This window comes from Arvicanthis niloticus, chromosome 3 (assembly GCF_011762505.2).
Source record: "Arvicanthis niloticus isolate mArvNil1 chromosome 3, mArvNil1.pat.X, whole genome shotgun sequence".
In the NCBI taxonomy this organism is placed as follows: domain Eukaryota; kingdom Metazoa; phylum Chordata; class Mammalia; order Rodentia; family Muridae; genus Arvicanthis; species Arvicanthis niloticus.
The window spans coordinates 82,945,772-82,972,423 of record NC_047660.1 but is presented as its reverse complement, the minus strand read 5'-3'; the positions used below and the strand labels follow the sequence as shown (position 1 = coordinate 82,972,423).

The window sequence follows — 26,652 nt, the reverse complement described above, 5'->3', positions numbered from 1 at the left end:
TTAGTTTTTTCTCAAAACATATATTTACCTCTCCACTCAGTACACCTTTAAGCACCTTTGCCAGAACCTCCCAGGAATGTGTAGTTCACCCACCCGGCATCCCGGCCCTCCCTAGCCCTTGGTGACAAGGCCCTCACAGCTTGTACAATGGCGTCCTTGTCAATACCAAACATCTTCAGCAGCTCTGCTGGCTTCCCACTTCGTGGTACTTGGCTGACAGCAAGGCGAGTGACCGTGACTCCAGGTTCGCCCACTACGGCAGCAGACACGGCTTTCACCTATGCCACCTGAGCAGAGGAAAGTCAGAGAGATCTTAGTCCTGAGCCAGAGATGGCAAAGACGGCACAACTGCAGGTGCACCACAGCCCTTGTCGGAGCAGACATCACTAATCCGCCAGAGTTCTCATTACTAAGACAATGTGTACTCTCTTTTTATCACTTTTTCTTTTAAAATAGCCCAGGATAGCCTCAAACTAACCCTATAGTCTAGGATGACCTTGAACTTCTGATTCTTTCTATTCTATTCTATCCTCAGGGTGTTGGGATTAAAAGCATAAGCCACTTGCCCGATTTTATGCAGTGCTGGGGGATCGAACCTAGGACTTCATGCGCACTAGGCAAGGACTGTAGAGTATGTAGGATGTAGAGTATCCATGTAGCTTTGGCTGGCCTAGAACTTCCTATGTAGATCAAGGTGGTCTTGAATTCAGAAATGCACCTGTCTTCACCTTCTGAGATTTAAAGGGATGTTGTCTCAACGTTTAGTTTTATGTAATTAAAAAAAATTTTTTTTTTAATGTGTACAAGTGTTTTGACTGCATGTCTGTGAACCACATGCTTGCTCTATGCCCTCAGAGGCCAGAAGAGGACACTGGGGATCTATAGATGGTTGTGAACTGCTGTATGGGTGCCTGGAATTGAACAGAGGGTCTCTGGAAGACTCCGGAGACTTTCCTCCTCCTTTAGTGAATACTTTAAACCCTTTTTTTTTTTTTTTTGGTTTTTCGAGACAGGGTTTCTCTGTGTAGCCCTTGGCTGTCCTGGAACTCACTCTGTAGACCCGGCTGGCCTCAAACTCAGAAATCTGCCTGCCTCTGCCTCCCAAGTGCTGGGATTAAAGGAGTGCGCCACCACTGCCCGGCTAAACCCTTTTTTATTTAGTATGTGTGTGCACACTTGTGTGGTACAGATGGGGGTCAGCTTGACTCCCACAAGTTGGACACTTGACCTTAGAATCTAAGCTCACCTCCTCCTCAGAAGCTTCTGTAAACAGTGGCATGTACTTGTAGGACTCAAAAAGACACTTGGCATTGTTTTTCCTGTTAGTTCCTGTCCAGCCATCTTACCCCCTTTATCTGAGGCCCAGTTCAGCTGTAGCCAGAAAATCCAGAGCCTTCATCATCACAGCTGAGACCTGGCCTCTTCTGAGGCTTTAGGCTTTGGCTTAGGGACCCAGGTAACTCACAGTTGCTGGCTGGCTCTCCTCCATGAGCCCCTGCCAGTGCTGTGAGTGGCAAAGGCGACTGTCCTCAGAGGAATTTAAAGTCTTGTCTACTTCTTGGCTCCCCAGCCCCTACTGCTCCCTCTAGCCCTCCTGAGGCAGTCTGGTGCAGCCCCAGTTACCTTCATAGTAATGGTCCTCCACGGTGAGGATCCTGCCTTTGGTGGCTCGGGCAGAGTCAAGAATGAGCTTTCTGTCCAGGGGCTTGATGGTGAAGGGGTCCAGCACACGGATGCTGATCTTCTCTGTGAGGGGAGACCAGAGTGCAGCTAAGAGAAAGGCTGGGTGCTGTGCTTTTCCCTTTGGTAAAACGTCAATGACCCCTTATCCTGAATGGGGTGTCTTGAACCTAGAAGAACTACTCTTTGGGGGCTTGCTCTATTGTTGAGCCTTTCCTTTATCTCCCCTTTGGAAGACAGTGGTCAGCTGTGTGCCCTCCCTGTGGACAGACAGAGCAGGGCTCTTATCCTCCTATGCCTTTGAAGATAAAGGGAAGACTTCAGATGTCTGATCTAACATAAAGGTTTTTGGGTTAGTGGGAGAAGAGCTGTAGCCAGTGATCTCGAAAGAAAAGCTAGCTCACCACACCCAGCTGTCTAGACGCCCTGCTCAGGTGGGACTCTCCTGACAGCTCAGGCCTGTCTTGCTACAGCCTCGCTCCTGCTCTCCCCCACATTGCACAGGCCACTCTGAGGTCGCCTAACCGAGAGACCACCCTTTGCTTCCTGGTGCTCAGAAGCTTGAGATATGGCACGTCTGATGATCTTATTGAGAGGGTGAGCCTGATGCTTTGTCCCTGCGATATCACCAGCTAACAACCTATAATACTAACTTATAATAATAATAATAATAGTACAAATGCCAAGGCACACCTAAAGCCTCAGGGTAGTCATAAAGGTTAAGTACCAGTTTACACATGGGTAAACTGAGACACAAAGATGGTGAATAATTCATTTAACTAGTGCCTAGCTGAGCTGTGATTTCAGTTTCCCTGGCAGGCTCTGATCTGATATATTGGAATCATAGGGTAGGGCTATAGTCAGCAGGGGTTTCAGTTATTGTCATTATCTCATAACTAGAGATTCTGTGACCCTCCACCCTGGAACACACTGGTGCTCAGTGACCTTCCGGGTCCCTTTCTTCTTACCTTTCTTCAGCATCTCTGCAGCAGCCAAGGCCTCATGTAGAGTTACACCAGCCCCGATCACTGTCACCTGGTCATCCTTGCTCTTCAGGACTACCTGGGGATGACATGGGGACAGTAAGAGGCCAGAGCAGGGTCTGAGAGCAGGAGAAGCAGCAGGGTGGATGGCTCCCTCCGGTTCTCTCATACATGAAGGGCACTGACCTTGGCTTGGCCAACCTGGAAATCCTCGGTGTTGCTATAGATAATGGCATTTTCTGGGCGGCTGGTCCGAATGAAGCAGATGCCCTGAAATTGGAACAGATAAACTGAGAACAGTTTCGCTCTTAGACCTGCACGGGTGGAGTTTTCTAGAGGGTCACTCATTCTTCTAGCCATCCGTCAGTTATACACTGGGTAGATCATTGTGTCCCAGGCACTAGAGCAGAGAGATGGGGCTTGTTCTCTGTAGCTGGTACCTCTGAGCACATGAGAAGCACCTATAGCTTGGCTAATCTCAGACCGGAAGCAACTTCTAAAAGGTGAACTGGCCTGGCTTCTCAGTGGGGCTACTTCCCAGAATGCCTCAGTCAGGCTGGCCCTGGCTCTCAGGTGAGACACAGGAAACTATATGCCAGTCTGAGGCAGGGCAGTTATTGTCCTGGACCGTGAGACTCCATTTACTGTTCTTCAACTCAAGGAGGGCAAACATCATTAGTGGTCAAACTGGCGGAGTGCGGCTCGACTGGCCGCGTCCGCCATGATGCATTAAGAATGGTATGCTTGTTCTTGTCAGTCTTATTTCTTTAAGGTATACAAACACCAGGGACATGGCCTGGCGATGCCCCCACCCCCACCCCTGGCAGCAAGTGATCAGCTCTACCTTGCTCTGGCCGCCTCTTCTACCTCTGTGGAAGAGCTAGCTTCCAAAAGAACAGTCACATGACTAACCTTTGTATTGGCTGCTAATTCCACTGCCTTCTCTGTTGCGACGCCATCACTTGGGTAAAAGACGGTAGACATAGGGACTGACCGAAACATGGCCAGGTCTTCCAGGGCCATCTGGGATGGCCCGTCTTCCCCTGGAGTATTGAAAAGAAGCTGATGATCGGCTCACTGGTTCCAGTGTGCTTAAGGCAAGAAGGGTACTGGTGCTAGCAACGGGTCTGAACTCACCAATGGACACGCCACAGTGGGAGCCACAGAGGTTGATGTTGCTCTCGGAGATGGCGGCCATGCGAATCTGGTCGAAGGCCCGGGTGAAGAAGGCCGCGAAAGTGCTGCAGAAGGGCACTGTCCTGTCACGTGTGGCACAGCCCACAGCAATGCTCACCTGAGGGCAGGAGGACCAGATCAGCCCTGAAGAAGCAGGGAGCCCAGAGCCCTCCCAAGACCACATGTGGGAAGCAGAAAAGACCGTCATCCTGGCATGCTGACCCTCGAGAGAGAGATGCCTGTGTACCCGTGTCTCTGCCATCTGTTTCCCAACCCCAAACTCCTTTGACTTGAAATAATCATTTCAAAACTCTTAGAATCAGTTTCCTTTGACACCAGGTATGATTGAAGTCTTATAATCTCAGCAACATGGGGCACAGGAGGGTCAGTAATTCCAACTAGCCTTAGCTACATATTGAAATCTAGGGGAGCCTGGGCTACATAGGAGTCCATCTTAAAAAAAAAATGCTGTAGACCAGCAGCCCCCCTTTACCACCATTCTCTGTCCTACATATGACCTCCTCCCATGTGCAACTGTCCCTTAGGAATAATCATCCTCAAGATTGGCTACCCAAGGTCAAAGGTCAATGTGGGTTCTAGTTACTCTTGTGGTTTTCCTTCAGCTGACCCATGGCTGTCACTCGGCACTGCCAATATGGCTGCCCAAGGGAGAAAGAGGGCTTCAGCCTGCTGCTGCCGGTCATGGTGGACCTGCAGCTGCGCTGGCTGTGTCCCTCAGCCTACCCAAGCACCCACCATGTTTTGCTCAGCAATGTAGCACTCAATGAAACGGTCTGGGTGCTCCTTTTTGAAGAGCTCCGAGAAGGTGGAATTTTTGGTGTCTCCATCCAGGGCGATGATGCGGTCACTGGCGTGGCCCAGCTTGGCAAGGGCCAGTCCATAGGCCTTCCGGGTGGCTATCTGTGGGGAGGAGCAAAGGCTCTGAGTACCACAAGGCAGGTACAGGGCTGAGGTCTAGAGTCTTGTCTGGCTCTTAAGGATTTTGAGGGATGATAAAAATGGGGACAATGTGAGTAGCATGTGCGTGTACCTCCAGCACCAGGGAGGTGAAGGCGAGAGCACATTAAACTTAAGGCAGGCTTGGACTGTACGGTGAAACTTGGTATCAAGAAACGGAAAACAACACAAAAAGAGAAACAGAAATGAGACCAGTAACACTTGAATTGCCTACACACAGGAAGACAAGGGCCGGAGAGTCAGAAGGCTCAGATGCAGGCTGCACCGATGGGTTTACTCACGGAAAAGCCTCAGTTCAAGACAGCTCTGTCTAGCTTTTGCCAGACTATGAAGCAGTCCTGAACTCTGCAATCATTTCAACTAGAAGCTTACTGTGCAACCTTAGGTAAGTTCCCTGGGCTCTCTGAGCCTTTACAGGCTCATAAGTCCCCGGTCAGGGAGCAGACAAGGAGCCCGAGCCCCCCCTTTGGCCATACTCATTTTCATAGTCCCCCAGAAGACACGTCTCGGCCTAGACTGTGGGAAGCCAAAGAACCAGGTCCACCCCAGTTCCAGCCAGTCTACAAAAAAGCCATCTAGGTACCTTGTCCCCCACTTTGTAGCTGGGTGGGGTAGGCATTCGGATGTTGGCAATGTCCACTGAAGGGGCATCCTCCTGAGGGGGAGTGGCCAGAATCTTCTTTTTGCTCTGAACCTGGCTGTAAATCTCCTGGATAATCTGCTCAGCCATGTTTTTGGGGAGGGGCTTCCCGTGCCATGCCTCCTTGTCTTCAATCCCTGTAGGACAGGAGAAGACAGGTCAGGTAAGAACGTCCACAGAGGAAAATCAGGGCAATGGTGGTGTCATAGAAAAGGACTTCTGGCCACCACTCAGGGAAATGGCTCAGATGAATAGGAAGAGGAGGAACCATGCGTGGGCAGATGTGTGTCCCCTTTGCCACTGTCCCTACAGGCCCTGGCCCCAGTCTCCACAGTCCATGCAGAAGTCTGCTGGAGAACTCACAATCAGTTCTGGGGGGAGCTGGGAGGAATCCCTGTCAGAAGACAAAGCTGAAGACCACAAGGGAGAGAGAGTACTTCCCAGTTTATCTGACACATTTGTGAGCAGAGTAGGGCCCTTCTGTCCTCTTAGAGCCTCACCATGTGGCGACCAGTGAGGCTCATATTCCCGGTCCTATCTTCTGTGTATGTATGTGTATGTGTGTATACACACACACACACACACACACACACACAATCATTTGAACTAGGGTGAGAGTTCTCGTCTCTGATTACTTATTCTCTCTCTCTCTCTCTCTCTCTCTCTCTCTCTCTCTTTCCCCATCTTTAAAGTGGGCAAGGGTTAAATGAGGCCTTGGGATCTGGAGTTCACCCCTGGTGTTGCAGAGGGACTATGCTTGCTTCACTCGTAAGCAGGGAACCTTCGTCTTGGGACTGGTGAAGGCCTCTGTCATGTACTACTCTATTGCACTGCTTCCTTGGGGAGAGTTTGGGTCTTCCCAGGAGCTCCTGGGCTGTACAGTGCCATGCCACACTGTAACCCAGGCCAGATGGCCAGAGCAGGCAGGGACACTCCATTAAGTGACTCCCTACACTAAGGTAGGGTACAGTGGCTGCTTCATTCAGGAAACTTCTCTTTGTCCATTTGGCTCAGCTGAGACCAGTCACTTTAGGGAACAGCCAAGGGCAGGCATTTTTCCAGGCTCAAGGGTGGCTGTGGGGTTGGGGAGGCTCACACACAGACCTGTGATCCCTCGGCCCTTGAAGGTCTTGGCGATGATGGCTGTTGGTTGGTGCTTGGCCTGACCAAAGGCCTTGCACAGCTCCTCCACGCTGTGCCCATCCACGATGATGGTGTGCCAACTGGGGACAGAAGTAGCACAGGGTAAGGGGCAGCCAGGTGCCAGAGTACCCGGAGAAGCCCCCAGGGAAAGATGTGGCCCAGCAGCTGGAGCTTATTTGTATGCCATCCCATGGCCAAACTCCAGCTGGAAAGCCTAAGACATTACTGTTTCCAATCTAGCTTGACTTCCTCTCCCTACATTATTCTGCTTCCTGTGGTTAGTTTTAATTTCCCTCCTTCCAAACTATCCAAAGCCTAGCTCATGCACTGCCTTTCTTGTCCTGATCCTCTCATTTCCTCCTAAGCCATTTTGCAGGCAATGAATGCACTGGATTTGGAACCCACTTGTTATTAGATTCATAAAATGTTTGGCTCAGTGTTCATTTGGAGGACACACCTGACCTCCACAGATGCTGCAAACTTTTATACACTCAATCACGTTATCTACCACGTGTCAAGGAACTGGGACAGCTCTGCGGACATGAACATCCCACTCCCAGTTGGGGATTGAAGCCAAGGACTTGTACATGCTCAGAATGAACTTTAGCCTTGAGCTAGGCCCTCGCCATCACCTTTTTGGGCATATTAAAAAGATTGTATGCGTGTAGCTCAGTGGTAGTAGCGCTTGCTTGCCAGACACATGAGGTCCCAGTCCCATCCTTAGCAACATACACACCCAGACAGACACAAAATACACACACAATACACACACACACACACACACACACACACAGTACTTGTCCAAGGTCACAGGGCAAGTTGTGTGAGCACTCAAGAAATCTGGCCACAGGCACAAATTACATAGACTCCAGGGTATTCTACTCAAGTTTCCAGACAAGTATGATCTTGAAAAGACCCTGCAGGCTTGTGATGGCTACTTCCTTATCCACCCAATAGAAAGAATATTTTTAACCCCCATCTCCTCCCTTTGTAAGGTCAAGACAACCTTGATGGGTGTTCCCACCAAGAATCACAGGCCTAGATTCATTACTAAGGGCAGCTGTGATGCTCACCCAGGCCCTCAAGCCCTGCCTTCTAAATCCCCTTCAGGCAGTGTGGCACCTCAGAGCCACCAGCTCCAGAGTACGTTGTCTTTTGGGCTGAGGAGAAATGCTGAGGTGAGGGGCCTTCAGCCTTCAGGCTGGCGTGTGCTTTCCTGCTTTGCAACACTTGATTCTGAATTCACTGTCAATGAAAGCTCAGGTGGGAAGCTCAGAAAGCCTGCACCATGTCTCTAGGAGAGGAAGCCTGTCCCTACTCTACAGGCTGGCTGGGGTTCCCAAACACGAGGTCCTGGGCCCATCCTCAACTTTGCCTCGTGTCCTTAAGCCTCACTGAGTCTACTACAACCGTGTCTAGATGGTAGGCCATGCAATCATGTCAAAGAGCCCTTGGTTTGAAAGACGCCCTCTCAGGCCACAGCTGTCCACACTTACCCAAAGGCCTCACAGCGTTTCTGGTAGATGTCCACCTGGTGCTGCAGCGGGGCTGGGTCGCTCTGGCCCAGACGGTTGACATCAAAAATGGCAACGAGGTTGTCCAGCTTGTAAATTCCAGCAAAGGCCATGGCCTCCCAGACAGAGCCCTCGGACACCTCCCCGTCTCCCAGCATGCAATAGACTCGATAGCTGTGGACAAAAGGCAGGTTGTAGGGCTGGTCCCTCTCCCCTGGAGTGTGAAGCCCTCAACACCACCCTTCCAAGAAAACCTAGTGGGCAGAGGTGCAGACTGCCACCTGTGAGTGTGGAGAGTGGGCAACAGGGATATGGGAGGGTCAACAGCATCACTAGGATGCTAATGGCCAGCCCACACCCGACAAGGATGCTGCCAGTAGCCACGGGACTGGCTGCTGAGATGATGGGCACAAGAGGAAACCAAGGAGGAATGGTTGAATGGGCTTGAGAGGGAAGCCCTCTAGCAGGATGGGACCTTGGGAGCCAGGCTCACTCCACCTAGAGGAAGAACAGGCGTAGTTTAGGGACTAGGTGCCTCAGAGGTAGGCTCCTTTGAAGCCCAGGACTTTGTCCTCAGCCTTTCTCCTGTGGGTCTTCCACTCAACACTTTGAGAAGTGTGGACTTCTCAAAGCAGAGTAGCAGAGTAAGAGCATGAACCCAGGACACAGCACTCAGAGAACAGTAGTTTTGTTGGCCCCCATGGGAGGGAGGGGTGAAGAGGGTTGGGGCTAGAGGCAGGTTCTGAGACTCAAGAGCCCCTGAAGAGGTGAGGGTCTGGGGTGAGGTAGCAGCACCATGGTTGGTGCTGGGCTCTGAACTGAATGACCTTCTTTAGATGAATTCCTCAAATCCACAGAGACCAAGAAAACACTCCACAGACAAAGGACCTGTCTGAAGGTTACATGTCTGATTGCTTCCTGGACTGGCAGCTCCTTGCTATAAATGCACACAGGAGGGGTGATAGGGTGGGGGTGGGGTACCCCTAACTTTGCCTAGAGTCCAGCTGTGTGTCTCTGCCTGGCCAGGCTCACAGAGGACATAGATACCCTCTAGCTGCTCCTGCGAAAGGCTCTCAAACTGACTGCAGGCCCAGTGCCAGGCAGCCAGAGCTGTCAGCATGACTCAGCACTTAAGCAGGCACGGGCCAGAGCTCCCTTCTTGTTTCCTGCCTGGAGCTTCTCTTTTAAGGTGTTTATTAGATGGGACCACTGGTTACCCTGGCCAGGAGGGCCCATATGTCAGACACATGCTTTTCTGGAACTTGGTTTCCCAAGTTGCCTTTTCTCTCCCTGCAGGTTACCAGGGGCCTCAACACCCCAAGGAGTGCTGGCCTGATACAGCAGCTCCCCAAAAGGATCTCTATGATAAAAGCCAGAGAGGCAGGCTTGTAGGGATCCTGACCTCCCGAAAGAGCTTCTAGGGGCGTTAAATGGCTGTGTCACATCCTCAACACACTTCCGGAAAGTCAGACAGGAGCCATGCAGAGTTACAGCACAGTCCTGTATGTCAAGATCAGAGACAAGGCTGGCCCCACAGGGGAAAAGACTAAGGTGAGGAGGATACCCTAAGGTCCTGAGATGCTAGTCTGAATAGATATGGGGGTCTAGAGAAGCCTGACCTGTCAAGAGTTGGGGATTGGCACTATACAGCGATCCATTTGAATACAGGTATTACTATCACTGTCCAGAGACTGTTAATTAAAAAGGCACCCAGTCAATGACTGAATTCCTAATACTAGACTTACTCAGGGTTCAAAAAATTCAAAGATGTTGGGGCTAGGGGGAGCAACTCAGTGGAGGAGTTGCTAACTTAGCTCTCCTGCAAAAAAACATCAAAGATATGAGATGTGCTTAAAAACTATAGACTTAGGCCAGGCCAAAACCAGCCACAGTTCCAGGTGGAGGTGCCTGCCTCCACCTGGAGTGTGATTCGTTTTCATTGTGAAGGCAGGGCTTCACTACGTAGCCTTGACTCACCCGCCTTGCAGCCTGAATGGAGGGGTTAAAGGCACACACTGTCCAGCACTCAGGCTTGATGTTAATTGTGATGAACTCCATCTACTCTACTCCTTGGATAGCAGAAATAAAAGCCCTGCTAGATAGAGGAGAAACTAAACAACAAATAAGGGTCAGGGGCTGCAAAGCTGAATCCGTGAGCTCGGACAAAGATAAAGCCAGTGCTCACGGCAGAGCTCCCTGGAAGCCATCCTGCGCGTCCAACAGAAGACAGGCTAAATGATGCACAGTGTGTCTGCAGGACATTACATGTGTTATACCGCTCCTGCTCGCATGACAGGGAGAAAATGCCCAAGGTAGACTGTGAAGGTGTTACTCAGCAGGTAATGGTACCCGATGCCTTATTATCCCCAGCTATCCTCTGACCTCCACACCTTGCCATGGGTGCCATGCACATCTGCCTTACCAACAAAAGGGGGGCAGAGAGGGAAGGGGAAGGGAGAGGGGAGAGGAGGGGGCAGTGTGTTAAAAGCAGAATGTGAACTTATATTAGGATTACAAATCTGTAAACCTTCTTATGAAAGACTTAGTGGGTGAGAAACGTATTATTAGATTTAAATTAGGGAAAGGGATTAAGCAAAAAAAAAAAAAAACTGAGGCAGGATATAAGAAATTCAAGGTTAGCCACAGCAACTTAGCAATATATAGATAAATAATAAAATGCAGAGTTAAGGTCATATGCTACACTTCTTTCTTTTTTTAAAAATCCTGCTCTCAGAGCTGAACTGGCAGTATCTACATATAATATCACAAGGGAATGTTGACTTCTGTGAGATCTTGAACTTTAAATTATGTTTTTCAGTGAATATCTCTCATGTAGTTTTTTTAGAAGTGCTACTATACTTAGTGTATTTTATTCTTGTAAATAAGAATTTTAGCTATGCAAATTATAGATTGTGAAGACTGGTAGACAGATGTTTAAAGTATCATAATTTCAAAAACTCTGGGACAATGATATAATGTCCTTGAATCTCAAAGAGTAACATACCAGGAATTTGAAAACACTGAGAAACTTTTTTTTTTGTTATTATTGATGAATAAATGATCTTAAAAACAAAATAAAACAAGACTTTTAAAAGAGCTTACAAGGAGACCATGCCAGTACATACCTACCCAGCTCTATCAGCTCCGTGCCTGGCTAGGCCTGATAATCTCTTGGTGCCCTAAGCAATCTGAGTCCCCCCACCCTCTGGGTACTGTCTGAGGGCCCAGGTCTCAGCCAACCCTGGCTCTAAGCCAACACAGCCTCTGGGAACCTACTAAAGCCCTTCTCTCTACACCGGCTTGTTCTATTATGTTGAAGTCAGGAAGGGATCCTTCACAGGGAATTATTTCAAGCAACTGTAGAGAATAATTAACTCACATCTATGGTTCGAGGCCAGATAAAATGTTCTTAGGAATACACCTCATTCTCTGAGACACCTCACCTCAGAGTGAATCACTTCTGGGTGTGGCTACGCCACCTCTAAAGCTCAGCAGCAGGGAACTGCAGCAATGGCTGTTGTCCGAGTGACCCTGGACTGAGAGGTTGGGTCCTGGAAGGACTGGGGCTCTCTTAGAGACTGACTCAGAAGTCCCCCACCCCCAAGGAACTTCTTTTGAACAGTAGGTGCTTCCCAGTGTGTGGTGAGATCAAGGAAGCTTCCTGCCACATGTCCTCAGAGGGACCTGGCTGTGGCCACTCTTCTGTAGGGTTGGCCTTCAGGGAAGTGGGATGTCCCTGGCTATAGGCCAGTCCCCTCCAGACTTCCTAGGAAGCTCTTTGCCCACAGGGCACCTGGGGACTATGGGTGTGCCTTCTGAACACTCTAGGTGAGTATTGTCGCTAGTCTCTTCATCCTTGAGACTCTCTCATCTCACAGGGGCTTATCTAGCTGAAAATTAACACCCAGCCTTGCTCCCACATGGTGGTCTGGAGGAACTGTTCTGACCAGTGGTTACTACTAGCAGCCTGAACACTCTGCTTCCTAGACACGACCTGTCCACAGCAGATCATGTGGCTGAAATCCATCCCGAGGGCACTGGGAGTTCTACAAACCACCTGATGCCAGAATGGCTAAACCTACCTACCAGGCTGTATCCACATACTGCAGTCTCTTTACTAGGCAACGGGAGGTGACCCAAGGACCCTGGAGCCCTCTGGAACACAATTTAATCCTCTTCAATCAAATGCAAAAGCAAGTAGCTCAGGCCAAGCTTCCTGGTGCCCAGTCAAACATCAGGGTGGGGAGAGGGGCTCCTCTGACACTTCCAGGGTCCAGGCATAGACTGAGTGTGTGTGGTAGTATCATATACTCATGTACTCAAGGGGCAAACGTGGCCTGGCAGCCAGACTCTGGGGCGGGTCCCTTCTGTCCTCTGAGTCTGTCTCATCTGAAAAGGTGCTGCCTGTGTCATCATCTTCAGGGCTTTGAGAACAGAAGATGGTTCATGTTTATCTTAGCCCCAGTCAGGCAAGAAGAGCAGCCAGGGGCAATGTGGGCGGGGCTTAACCTGAGCCATTGAGGACCCCTTCTCAAAGTTACCAAGTAGGGAGGGGGGGTGTTACCTGGCTTTGTCGAAGTATTTGCCTGTGTATGCCATCCCACAAGCAGCTCCCAGGCCCTGGCCCAGGGAGCCAGTGGCCACATCGGTGAAGGCTTGTTTCTGTCATAAGAGAGATCCATAGTTATTCAAGGGTCCAGTAAAGAATAACTGTTTGTTTCCAACTTACACCCCTCCCCCACATGGCAGTCAGGGCGGCATCTGCACCCAGAGCCAGTGAGTGACCCCTCCCCTGCAGAAGGCCCTTCTTATTCAGACAGCGAAGTCATTATGGGAGTGGGTTCAGTTCTGAGCCCTGTCCTCTAGTGAACTATGTGACCTCAGGCTGGGAACTAAACCTCTCTGAGCTTTAATGGCCTCACTTATAAGCACAGCTTACCACATAAAGAAGCTGGAGGTCAGTAATAGAGAAAATAGAATAATACATACTAGAGAGCATCCGGCCCCAGAGAATACCTACATCACAGCGTGCTCGCTCACAGCGTGCTCGCTCACAGCGTGCTCGCTCACAGCGTGCTCGCTCACAGCGTGCTCGCTCACAGCGTGCTCGCTCACAGCGTGCTCGCTCACAGCGTGCTCACAGCGTGCCCGCAATATGCCAGCACGTGCTGGGATCAACTTGGCACTGACGTGCAAACTGCTTCATTCCTTTTGTACCATGGTACCACCTCTTTACTGTCTCTCTAGGGACCTCTCTTCTTGAGTGGTAGTACCCACTCATGGCTCAGGGGCTCGTGTATGGAAGGGAAGTTCGGGAAGCCCAGGAGGCTGCCCACGGGGGACTTACTGGGACAGGATGCCCATCCAAGTCAGAGCTGATCTTCCTCAGATTCAGCAGTTCCGCCTCGGGCAGGAAGCCAGCTTCAGCCCAGACTGCATATAAGATGGGAGCTGCATGGCCCTGTGGGGGGATGGGGTGCACAAGAAAGAGGTCACAGGCAGAGCTGCTGGGATCATTCCCACTGCGCATGGAGCTTGAGGCCTGGCCGAACAGGCCAACCAGGATATCCATTTCAGATGAGGAAGCCAGAGAAGGCTTCTCCCCTTTCATCCCTCTCCAGACTCTTGGTCTTCAGCCCAAAGTTCCCACAGCCAAAAGTGGGTAGGCACCATGACAGGTGCAGGGGGCACAGCTGTGCAGCTGCATGAGTCCAAAACTCCAGCAGGCAGCCGACACCCTAATCCTTGTTTCTGGCATGGGCCATACTTGGACAGACTTCTAAGCCCCACAGCCTGCCTTGGGAAGCCAGAGGCTGTTGAGCCAAGCCAGAGGACAGGTGGATTTGGGGGCAATTGTGGTATGGTTTGTGGCTGTGAATTTTACCAGAAGAGGAAAAGCAGGGTGTCTGCACTCCCAAACTGCAGTGGTGTGTCACTCATAAGGAGAGCAAGCTTTGGTCCCCAGGACGTTAGACAACAGAGGGACTCAGGCAGAAGATAATGAACCCAGACCTTCTGACCCGGATTTGAGTACTGCCTGTCAGTATCAAAACTGAGCACACACCCAGCAGAAGCACAGGTTCTGCTGCTGCCTCATACCTCACACTGAAGTCTTTCAGGTTACCTGAAGAGTAATCCATTCTGGGAATTGGTTCCTTAGCTCTGGTTCAATTTACCAGATCAGCACAAGACATGAAGGATGAGTAGGACCAGCAGGTCGGGGAGGGTGGGCTAGGGCTTGTGCAGGCAGCAGGGCTCTTACCTTGGAGAGCACAAAGCGATCGTTGTGAGGGTTTCGGGGATCCAGGGCCTTGTAGCGCATGGTGTGGAAAAACAGGACAGCCATGATCTCGGCAGCGCTGCAGCATGATGTGGGGTGGCTATGGCCAAGGAGGGAAGACAGATGTGAGCACCGTGGCCCTAGACCCTGATCTACAACATCCACTCTGGCATGTGTCACAGGCCTGGGGAATGCCTGTTCTGAGGAGACTCACACAGGCCCTGTTCTTCAGAGCTAGGTGCTCCCACTCCTCAGAAACATGGTATGGATTTAAAGGAGGCCACTGTTGATGGCTTAGGATCTGGAGTGGCTAATGAGTCCCAGGGACTGCCATACCATCTAGAGAGTACCCAGTGTGAGGGTAGAGCTTAGTCCCTACCTAGGAGTTCCTACAGGGAATCTAAGGACTCAGCTGTGGAGGCATGATACAACTGACCAAGGAGCCCCACCCCAAGGAGACTGCCCAGAGTTCACCTGCTTATGAGGAGCACTCTGCCCACACCAGCATCCCCTGGGGTCATGGGCAGAGGGATAAGAGGTTTGTGAACCTGAAACATCGGATATTAGTTTTCTGGTTGTGTTTTGAATGGACACTCTGAAAGCTAGCACTCAGAACCATGCAACACACAAGCTCATGTCATAAAGGTAAAAACTCTTCTGCCTGGTGGACAAGAAAGAGCCGAGGTGGGGCTGGCGAAGGCAAGAACCTGCCCTTCCAGTTCTGGAGTGGTAGGGTCTCTATTTTAGAATCTCGTTCTGATAGCTGAATGGTTTTGGAAAGTGCAAGGATTATATCCTAGAGACCAGATTAGTTCAGGTCTCCCAGGATCAGTTGATTAACCTGGTCTCTACCCTGGGAATGGAGCCAGAGGCTGCAGCACCCAGCTTGCTCCAGAGTCTGCCTAGCCATACCCTATTAAGGTCAGCCTCCCCCACATGCAGCTCAGCTCGGCCCTGATGTTGTTGTTCCAGACGTTCACACTAAAACATGCCAACACCAAGCCCGAGGGCACATGCAGCCTTGGGTGGGAGTCACAGCAGCGGCCTCCTCCCCTCTGGGGCTCCCCATCAGGTTAGGGGTAAATCGCTCGCAGCATAGACGAGTTAGTAAAGAGTCCAGGACGGTCCATGCTGGTTTAGTTCTCAACACACAGAAGCCTCATACTTAACCATCTCTATGAACTCCTGGTCATGGGGGAAAGACACTACACCTGAAAAGAGGGAGGTGAGGACATGTGAATGAGAGTCTTGCCTGTCTCACAGGGACCCTAGTCCCTGGCTCCCAGTACCAACCTCAGTTGCAGAACACCCCAGACCAACTGCCCTGCCCACCTGAGTGCTGCCTCATTCCTAAGATGACTCAGTGGGTAAGGGCACATACTGCTGCTCTTCCACAAGTTCCAAGGTCTGACCCCAGCACATCAGGAGCTGCTTGGAACCTCAGTTCCAGGGGTTCTGACACCTTCTGACCCCCATGGGTACCTACACACCTATACACATACCCATACACAGACACACAACTGAAAATAAATCTTTAAAAAAACGCAATAAAAATTGGGAGGGGGGTGCAAAATGTCACAGCTGTCATGAGGAAGCTCCAGTAGGGAAGGAAGTGCCCAGCAAGATAGTGGGACTCCACCTACTGACCGCAGGGCGACACTCTTGCATGAGCATAACTAAGGACTCAGAGAAACTATGGCACAGTGATGTCTGTGGCAGAGGAATGCCCAGGCTCACACAGAGGACACATGGAAGGCGAGATCTTGTTGATAAGTAGAACAAACCATTGATTTAAGCTCTCCTTACTAGGCCCCTGTAACGCCTGTAACACCGCTGGCCAGCTGCTGATGTGGTCTTCATACCGACTATGTGCCTTCTGAGTGGGGGATTCGGGCTGCCACATGGGGCGTATGAGTATGACTTACTCATCTCCGGGGCTCAGCATCTTTGTTTTTGAATGGGGATGCTGTGAAGAGGTGCTTAGGTAACCCAGTGAAAGATAATGCAAAAGCTGATTGGCCACTGCCAAACTTCTCAGGGCCTTCAACTACTCATCTGTAGGCCAGGGCCCTGGTTCACCTGAGTCACTCCATGCAAGAGAAAAGAATGAGCCAGAGACTGAGAGAAGATGCTGTAAACTATAAAGTGCTGACTGAGCACCAAGGAAACGCCACTCTTAAGCCCAAATTTTTAGACCATCTCTGGGGCCAGAAGCATAGGGACCTGTGGCCTCAAGGACTGAAGTCTCCTTGCAATCCAGGCTGCCTGAGCCAGGTGTCTGCAGGTGTTATATGTAGTTCACCTAGAGATACAGGCTGAGCAGAGGTGGAGGTATTTACCCTACCACCTGTTCTTTGTGCTGCACAGACGTTACACATAGGCTTGGCTGCTTGTTAAAAAGTGCTGCCTTGCCGGGCAGTGGTGGCGCACGCCTTTAATCCCAGCACTTGGGAGGCAAAGGCAGGCAGATTTCTGAGTTCGAGGCTAGCCTGGTCTACAGAGTGAGTTCCAGGACAGTCAAGGCTATACAGAGAAACCCTGTCTCAAAAAACAAAAAACAAAAAACAAAACAAAACAAAACAAAACAAAAAAAGTGCTGCCTTGGCCCAAGGGGCCATTCACTTTCTCAATCTTCTCAATCACACTGCTGAAGTACAAGGGGACTGAGCTCAGAGAAAGCAGAAAAAAAAGGCACTATGCATCTTAGTTGATTTGTGAAACAATCGCATTGACCTGGGACTTACCAGGCCCATCTCTGCCTCCTCTGTACAGAATTATGAGCATATACCATGGCCAGCTTCTTTACATGGGTTCCAAGGGTTCTCAGGTCCTAATGCTTATAAGGTATGAGCTAACACTTGAGCCCAGAAAAACGATGAAAAATAAAACAAGAGCTAGAGATGGCTCAGAGGTTAAGAGCACTAATGACTCTTCCAAAGGATCCAGGTTCAATTCCCAGCACCCATAATGGAAGCTGACAATCATCTGCAACTCCAGCACCAGGGGCTCCAACATATTCTTCTGGCCTGACATCATTGCATGCAAAACATCCATACACATGAAATAAAAAATAAAACCCCCAGAAATTCATAAAACAGCAAGCAAAATTTTAATATAAAGAATGAGAGCCAAGCTTGTTCTAAGTTATTATTATTTGCAGGGCAGTGCTGGGGATTGAACCCAGGGTTGCCGAGCAAGGCAAGTGCTCTAATGGCACGCTACACTTCTAGACCAAAAGCTAGTAACAGGGGTGGTGAAACAGTTGGGAGACTGAAAATCTAGCCAACCTTTGTCTATCTTTTAGATTTTAAGAGAGGGTTTCTCTGTATAACAGTGGCTGTGAAACTAGTTCTGTAGACCAGGCTGGCCTCGAACTCAGAGATCTACCTGTCTCTGCCGCCTGAGTGCTGGGATTAGAGGTGTGTGCCACCACCACAAAGCATTGTTGTTGTTTTAAGTAGAACTTAAGGTACCAGTATATGGTAAATATTCTGATCTACCTGATGTAAAAAATAGATTTGAAAACAGACAATGTTCTGGGGAAATATAATTTACCCAAATTTGTTCAAGAAGGAGGAAGCCTGAGCCACTTAGCCACATAGAATGAACATGATGGAGAGGTATAGTCCCCAAGCCCCAGCAAAGCCAATGTATAAGAATATACACAGGAATGCAATCATGTTCCAAATGTACTCTGAAGAACAAACAGGGATTTCCCCACATTAAACAAGGAATAATCTGGAACCAACCCTTGCATGCATCAACAGAATAGATAAATGAAATATATTGAAGTACCATACAGCAGTAGCAACGAGTGCCCTACCCTTTATGGACCCAACATCAGCATCACCTCACTAACACAGCATGAAAATGTACACCAGAGACATAACAGAGAAGACCACATTATCTGTGAATATATACACATGTAATTTATACACATTATATAAAGAAGACAGAATAAAGGCGCAACCAGGGTGTTTTGTGGGATAGCAGAAGATAAAGAAAGATAAGGTGACAAAGAAGTTGCCTCCCTCTCTATCATCTCCCTATCTTACTTTTTTGAGACAGCCTCTCAATGAACCTGCAGCCCACTAACTGGCTAGACCGGGTGGCCAGTGAACTCCCAGGGTTGTCCTAACAGCGATGGGATTACAGGTGTGCATAGCCACAGTGAGCTTACATGGGTGCTGGAGATCTGACCTCAGGTCCCCATGCTTCATAAAACTCTTTTTTTTTTTTTTTTTTTTTTTTTTTGCTTGTTTCTTTGTTGCTTTGTTTTTGAGACAAGGTTTTTTCTGTGTAGCCCTGGCTGTCCTGGAACTCACTCTGTAGACCAGGCTGTCCTGGAACTCAGAAATCTGCCTGCCTATGCCTTGCAAGTGCTGGGATTAAAGGCACCTGCCACCACTGCCCGGCACTTTTTTTTTTTTTTTTTTTTTTTTAAATGCACCTAGCTTCTTCCCCTCTTTATATTTGGTAAGTTGGACATGGTAGTGCACACCTGTAATCTCAGCACTTCTGAAGCAGAGGCAAGAGGGTTTCCCATGAATCTAAGGACAGCTTGCTCTATATAGTGAGTTCCAGGCCAGCCTGGGTTATAGAGTAAGACCTTGTTTCTAAATAAATTCAGGTGTCAGATGGAAGTCACTCAGACAGTGAGCTGATTCCCACCCAGAAAGAACACGACCCTGGACCTCAGACAATTTCTTTGGATCTTCGTCCTGCTTTCCCTCTTCTGAACCAGATTAAGTTAATGGTTGTACGGATGTTATCACAGATCAAGTCTAACGGATGATGGAGACATTTTGAGGCTGGGACTGTCAGGGTCCTCAAAAGCCAGGTGACCTGTGCCTGCCATCAGCAGAGCTAAGACAAAGCAGGATGGTAAGAGAGACTGGTGGATGAATAGGTGACATACAAGGGAATGGTGAGCTATTGAAAGAAATGAAAAAAAAAAAAAAATCATGCCAGCACATGGACACATTGACATATTATACTATGTGCAAGGAGCCAGACCCAAAAAAACCTCATTCTGTCCAATTACATTATGATAAAATATTCAGAATAATTAAATTTACAGAGACAGAAATCAAACCCAGTTGGGCAAGAGAGACCTTTCAGAGGCTGGGAAATGTCCTAAAGTTAGAAGTGATAAAGTCACTAATTTTGATAACTATCTAGATTATTTAAAAAAAAAAAAAAATCTCAAAATTAGCTGAGAATACAATTCAGTGGTAGGTACTTGCCTGGCTCCGGGTCTAGTCTCTAGTACTACAGAAACATTATGAGCCAGACGTGTGCATTTAAACCCTTTCATTCTGCAAAGCGCCCCTCCACAGAGCTGTTACAGATCTGTTTGTGGAAGGAGAGCAGTGCTCAGAAAGCCCGTGGAGGAAGTTCTCAGGAGTCTGTACTTCCTAGACAAGTTGTACTGCCATTAGCTGTCACACTCTTCACCATCCATGGATATCAAGCCCAGTGTGAGCTCTACTCTACCTCGCCTCTAGGTACAAGGGCACCCTACCTAAAATCCCAGCTCTGTTCAGGTCCCTGGCCTTAGGAATGTCCTGGATACTGAGGGAAGAGAACTGCTCTTGCTTCTGCAGGACTAGGCTCTGGAGACACTGGGCCAAGTCTAGGAACCAGTTTGAGTTCACAGGAAGCCATGAAGTTATCTCCAGCAGATCCTGATGTAGTGCCCACCCCTTGTTCCTAGCTTTAAGGAGTACTGGCCGTTAGCTCTGCTGACACAGAGGTTACCCAGGCAAAGCGCCCAGTAGGCCAAGAGCTGCCAGGTGTCTTCACCCTGAATTGAGAAACATTGTTGCTGCTGCTGGAGCAATCTTAACTGCAAGGCTTTGCTCTTGCCTCAGTCAGAAGGCGGAGGCAGCCTGAAAGGAGCTGGCTGGTGGAGGCCCTTTTCTGCTCAAAGGGCTGATTCTACACAGAGATTTGAGTCCTGAGAGGGCCCTCTGCACAGCTGGTCAGAATGTTCCTGAATTCTAGAGCTGGGAACAGAAAAATAAACACTTCCACAGCAGTGCTTGGGACTCAGGGCCCACTCACTCTAAACCCTCAGCTGCACTCCTAGGAGACCTGATTTGAAAGTTGTGGTTTGGAAGCTATTTTGTGTGTTTCCCATTGGAAGTTTGGTCCTGAGTGTAGAGGTGGTGTGGAACCCTGGAAGGTCCTTAGGTGAACTTGGGCTATGTTTTCTAGAGGAAAACCTTTCTAGAAGGTTTGAGAGACCCTTCCTTGGTCTCCATCTTCCTCTTCGGCTGTGTTTCTTCATCTCACACATATTCCCACCATAAGCCTCACCCGAATGTGCTGTGTGGACTTTCTCCATCTAAAACTCTAAATTTAAATAACAATAACAAACCAAAAACAACAACAAAATCCTACTTAACAACCTTGTCTTTGGGCTGGAGAGTAAACTTGGGGGATTAAAATTACTCTTTGCTCTTGTCTGGGACCTAGGTCCCATGCCTAGCACCTACATGATGGCTCACAACCATCCATAATTCCAGTTCCAGGGGATCCAATGTCCTCTTCTGACCTTCATAGGTACCAGGCATGTACATGTACACATACATACATGCAGGCAAAAGACTCATACACATAAAGACATATTTAAAAAAAAATCCAACCAAATTAAACAAATTAAAAAAACCCCTTTCTTGCCGGGCGGTGGTGGCGCACGCCTTTAATCCCAGCACTTGGGAGGCAGAGGCAGGCGGATTTCTGAGTTCGAGGCCAGCCTGGTCTACAGAGTGAGTTCCAGGACAGCCAGGGCTACACAGAGAAACCCTGTCTCGAAAAACAAAACAAAACAAAACAAAACAAAACAAAAAAACCTTTCTTTGGGTGTGTGTGTGACACACCTTTAATCCCAGCACTTGGGAGGCAAAGGCAGGTGGATCTCTGTGAGCTCTAGATCATCCTGGTCTACAGAGTGAGTTTGGGGATAGCCAGGACTGTTACATACAGAAACCTTGTTTTCAGAAATGAAAACTCAACCCCCCCACAAACAATAACAACAAAAAACTTTTTTTCTGTAAAGTTAGCTTCATGTATCTTGTTATAAAGGAATTGGGGGCGGGGGGGGGGGGAGACTAACCAGTTTTGTAAGATCCCATCACTTAAAGATGGAGAAGTAGGAGCTCTGAGAAAGTTAGGATCTTTCTGACAAATACATCTGCTGTTCAGAACAGAGACTTTTAGACCTAACTCCTGTGCTCACAAGCCAGATCTGGGTCTAGCCTGTCCTCCCAGGTACTCTCCCCAAAGCCTAAGGGACTAGCTAAAAGCACAGACTACTTCTCCTTTAAGTCGGACCTGATTCTGGTGCATCCTCAGATAACACTTGCCTCCATCTGGCTAAGACAACCTAGCCCTGCAAGGTAAGGGCTGAGAACTCTCACCAGCAACAGCAACCTGGCCACTTCTGACAAGGCCACTGAGGTTTCTTTGATGAAGCTTGGATGAGTTGGACCCTTGCCAGGGCTGCCTCTGCATGCAGAAAAAGATGACCCCAGAGAGTCCGGCCCGTGGACGTACTGTCCACCCAGCTCCCCTTACAGATGCCGGTGTACTTACTTTCTGTGGCCTGGTGGAGTCTATTGTCTACAGCGCTGATGATGCAACATGGGAAGGCTGTCCATCCAGGACTTCTTGCCATCCTGAAGCCATCACCCAAATTTGTCCCAAAGGATGGGACCTACTGATTGGGTGGCCAGTTCAGTGTCTGCAACTGACTGGGTCAGAACTTCAGTACCGAGCCTGCCTTCCCTTGAGGAATTCTCTCACTGTAGTGAAACTCCAAATAAAAATTCAGGAGCCAGATACACTCACGTCCCAAGTCTTCCCCAAATACTTTCTCACATGCACACCCTCTTTGCACACACGTTTCAAAATCATTCTTGTGACAGGGGTTGAGAAGCAATGTTACTTCCTTCTGAAAAACAAGATGTCTCCAAGTAGTATCTTTCTGCAAGGAAAATATATACCAGAACAGGCAACCAACTCGCTCGTATTTTGCATACACACCTCTTCCATTTGCGCATGGATACTTTCAGAGTTCAGTGAGTGCCTAAGGCTACAAGGTAAACAGGAGTGTAACTCTGTAGCCACCTTCAACCTTTTCCCCTAGAGACCACAGCTGCTTTGGAAGTAAGCCCCTTAGCGCTGTAAATGTTACTTAGTTTCTCTCCAACTGAACTTGAACTTTCTCTGCCCCTCCAGCCTAATGCCGCCCATGTGCCCAAGAGGACTTCCTTATAGGCCTGCCCCACAGCAGACAGTACTAAATAGCCACTGATTACCAGTCTGGGGAAATCAACATACTACACTTCAGTGTCTTCATGTGTAAACTGACTATCAGAATGCAAATCAAGGGCACTGTGTCACCCAGGAATACCCACTTAGTTTCTCCCTGATCCTAGAAAGGTCTACACGCTTCTCCAGCTTTGTAGACTGCTCAGCTGCATAGATACCAGTTAGTCGACTGCTCTGCCTCTCTCACTAGACTTCAGACCTGGAGGGAGATGTAGGGGTCAGTAATGAACAAGCAATAAAGGATATGGATATGAAGACCTTCTCTGCGCTAAGCTAGGGAGAGGACACGGTTGAAAGGAAGTCAGATCTCTACTTGGGCAGGGAACACCCTATATCATAGGCAGCGATCTAAAACCAAGACAGATAACAGGTCCAAAGTATGCCTGGGAAGTTGGGTGGCCAACAGCTCCCAGTTCAAACCTTCTGAGGACATCCCGCCTTAAAAGCACAAGGGCTAAGTAAGTAGAAACCCATGGTAAAAGGCCGGAGAGATGCACCCCTTTAATAATATGTTCTGTATGGAACTGGCCAGAATCCAGAACCCAGAATCCTGGTCTTTGTTCTAAGCTCACAGCTTGGCTGGGTTCCTGAAAAATCCCTCTCCAGTCCCAGAAACCATCCCAAAGAAGCTCACACCTCCCTGTCTCAGGTCTCATACCAGGCCCAATGGAGACCTCAGAATTTCTTGAAACCACTCAATGTGCAAACACCGTTACCCCAGAACTTCCCATTTCGCGTGGGCCTCTCCCCTTCTTTCTACAAGCTTTGCAACCCCGCTTGTCCCCAGACTGGCTCTCCAACCTCCTGCCTCGGGTCTAATCGGGTCTGATCTTTGCCTCTCGTGGTGTTGCATCCTCAAGTCACCTCCCTACCCCCACCCTGGAGTCTTCAGCAGCGCCGGGATCCAAAGCAGGTCCCTAGCCCACAGATAGCAGAAGAGACAGTAAGTGTCGAGGAGGGGAGCGTGGTTAGAGATGCAGAGAAAGGTGGGGCCCCAGTCTCTTGCAAAATGGTGGGCTCTACACACATTCTCTGCCTACACTGCAAGGGCTGAAATTCCAGCTCTGGCTGTGACTTTGAGCAACTGATATTAACCCGGAACCTCAGTTTCCCCATCTGCAAACCAGTAGAACCAACAGGCTGGTGGAGGGGGCTGGAGCCCACACGTGCGCAGGGTTCTCCGGCCAGCAGTCATGGTGGCCTCCCCGGTGCAGCCGCAGATCGAAGAGGCGCGCCCCGGGTGTAGCGGGAACTGGAAAGCCGGGGCCGGCTGGAGGCGCTCGCGAGACCCGAGGCCCACGCGGCCGAATCCGGCCGCTCCGGAGCAGCGGAAGGCTCCGCCATCTGACCGCGCCCTCGTGGCGACATCGTGCTGTGCGACACAGAGCCAGCAAGGCCGCGGGACCCGGCTCCCCGCCCTGTCAGAAGCGCGCGCTCACCCGGAGCCTGCTGCGGTGGTGGCCTGGATGGAGCTGATGCGCAGGCGATTGGCTGTGTCCTTCAGGGCCTGGAGCTTCTGCTGATCTGGCTTGTGGTAACCTTCCATGGCGCGGTCGGGCGAGGGCTAGGACGTTGAGGACAGAGACTCAGAGCCAGCGGCGGATCAGGAAGCGACCCGCAGTAACCGAGGCCGGGTGCTGCGGGCGGGCGCGTTAAGACTCCTTAGGATCCGCCCATGGGGCGGGGCGGGGGTGGGGCGGGGCGCCGAATCACCCCAGGCCGACGAGAGGCCTCTGGCCACGCCCCGCATTTAGTGGACACTTGGAAGCCGCCAGGCCCGAGTTGTCTATCCTGGCACAGTGCTCTTTTGGAATTAACCACACACACTAACAGTAGCAACAAAATAACTTCGCCACTACTCCAGGTTCTAAGCGTGGCTCAGAGTTTGGCAGCTGACTTGGGTGGGACTGAGAAGAGAGATACTCATCAGTAATTGCACTTTTCTAAGAAAAAAGTTGAGACTTGGCAAAGTCAGATTGAGATTACAGGGCTGGTGGGTAGCACCGCAACAGACTCTCCCCAGTCCAAGGTCCCAGGCCTGTACAGGGCATGAGAATGAATAGACACTCCCAGAAACCATAATACTGAGAAGTTACTGGGAGCAGGCTGGTCTCAGACTACTAGAGCCTATGGACAACAGTGGATTCAGAGAGATAACTGGGTTTGCCTCTAGGTCTGTAGGGACAAGAGCACCTCCTACTCTTACCAGACCTGGTGGAGCTGAATGAGCGGCAACAGAAAGCGTTGCCTTCACAGTCTCGCTGGATCTGTCTCGTTGGATCCATGACATACACTCGGGCCAATACTGTTTCCGGTGAAGGAAGTTGCATTTTACAGAGAGGATATAAAGGCAAGCCTGTGAATGGGTGCTGGGCAGAGGCAGAGGAAGGCACCAGTACAACATTGGTCCAGGTCCTCTCTGTGTCCTCCACAGAGCTCAAACTCAGAATCATGAGACAATGGGCCCTATGCAAGTGCTCCCTGTCTGGCTTGTTTCCCAGGTGTTCCAGTGAGACTGCCAGTGTGGTGTGTTATAGCTCCTGGCTTCTGCTGGCCCTGCCCTAAGGGGCTGGCCCTTCTGGTGCCTGTCTGCCAGGGGCTGGACCTGGGACTGGAGTGATGTGGCTTCAGAGTGTTCCACCATCAGATCCTTGGCAAGTGCCACCTCTGTCCTCTGCTCATCAACAGGTCAAGGAGGCAAACCTCGGAACCTTTGGGCCTTCCAACCGGTGGACCTGGGAGCAGTGATTTTAGCCCAGTCCTCCATTTCTCAACCTGTCCAATGACACCAATGGCACTGATGCTAACTACCTCCTCTTCCTCCTTCTCCTCCTCCTCCTTCCTCCTCCTCCTCCTCCTCCTTCCTCCTCCTCCTCCTTCCTCCTCCTCCTCCTCCCTCCTCCTCCTGCCCCTCCTCCTGTCCCTCCTCCTTCTTTCTCCTCCTCCTCCTCCTTCCTCCTCCTCCTCCTCCTCCTCCTCCTTCCTCCTCCTCCCTCCTCCTCCTGCCCCTCCTCCTGCCCCTCCTCCTTCCTCCTCCTCCTCCTCCTCCTGCCCTGTGAGGAGCCGAATTCGCCATTAAAAGATGGCGCAGGCTTCTGCTTCCTGGTTCTTCACGGAAGCTTTACTTGAGAATGCGCCTGCGCATGGCGCAAAAACCGAGTATGACAATTGGATGAAAGATTTGAGCCAATGAGGGATCTGCACGTCTCACAAAGCTCTATTTAAGCAGCGGGCTTTCTGAGCTCGGTGTCCTTCCCCTTTTCTCCATCTTGAAGAGCTGTTCAATAAATGCTGTCAGAAGAATCCTGAGTGTGGCTTTCTCCTTATCGGCGAGGCTGTGCGCTACACTGCCCCTCCTCCTTCCTCCTCCTCTTCCCTCCTCCTCCTCCTCTTCCTCTTCCTCTTCATTTGCCTCCCCCCTCCTCCTCTTTTTCTTCTCAGTGGAAAATTATAATCTATTTGAGAATGGAAAGATAAGCTAGAGAAGTCTATGCTTTTATTTTTGAATGTTCATTTCTGTATATCCGAATGTCTTTTTTATTATAAAATAGTTACAACATTTCTCTCTTCCTTTTCTTTCCTCCAATTCCTTTCATATATCCATCCTTGCTTTCTTTCAACCCTACACAAAGATCTATAGGCAACTAAGGAATCCTGAGAGTGGGAGAAGTAGTCTTCTCCTAGAAAGAGCACACCAAGTGGTTACCCAATACCAAATGGTCAACTTTGAAAACATATACACCAGTAATCTTCTACAGACTGAGTGGGTTTTATTTAGGAATATATAAACATATTTGCATGTGATAACAGTAATGAAAAAAATGCTGACTTCTATGTACCCACTCTACTGAAAATGTTCTTAAATCTTCTTGGCCACTATAGGCTTCTAAGATCTTGTTTTATCCTAGGATTCCACATTAA

At 49.7% G+C, this 26,652-nt stretch overlaps 1 protein-coding gene across 1 annotated transcript; it reads right to left on the bottom strand.

The window, feature by feature from the left end:
- Positions 1 to 24,385, bottom strand: Tkt (transketolase). The gene is given in 15 exon segments (XM_034498905.2): positions 1 to 272; positions 274 to 287; positions 1,624 to 1,746; positions 2,649 to 2,742; positions 2,850 to 2,933; positions 3,576 to 3,706; positions 3,801 to 3,957; positions 4,596 to 4,760; positions 5,401 to 5,594; positions 6,562 to 6,680; positions 8,097 to 8,288; positions 12,679 to 12,776; positions 13,462 to 13,575; positions 14,377 to 14,494; positions 24,171 to 24,385. Coding segments are annotated over 15 exon segments (1,935 nt in total). The 5' UTR covers positions 24,278 to 24,385; the 3' UTR covers positions 1 to 47.
- Positions 24,386 to 26,652: the final 2,267 nt, after the last annotated feature.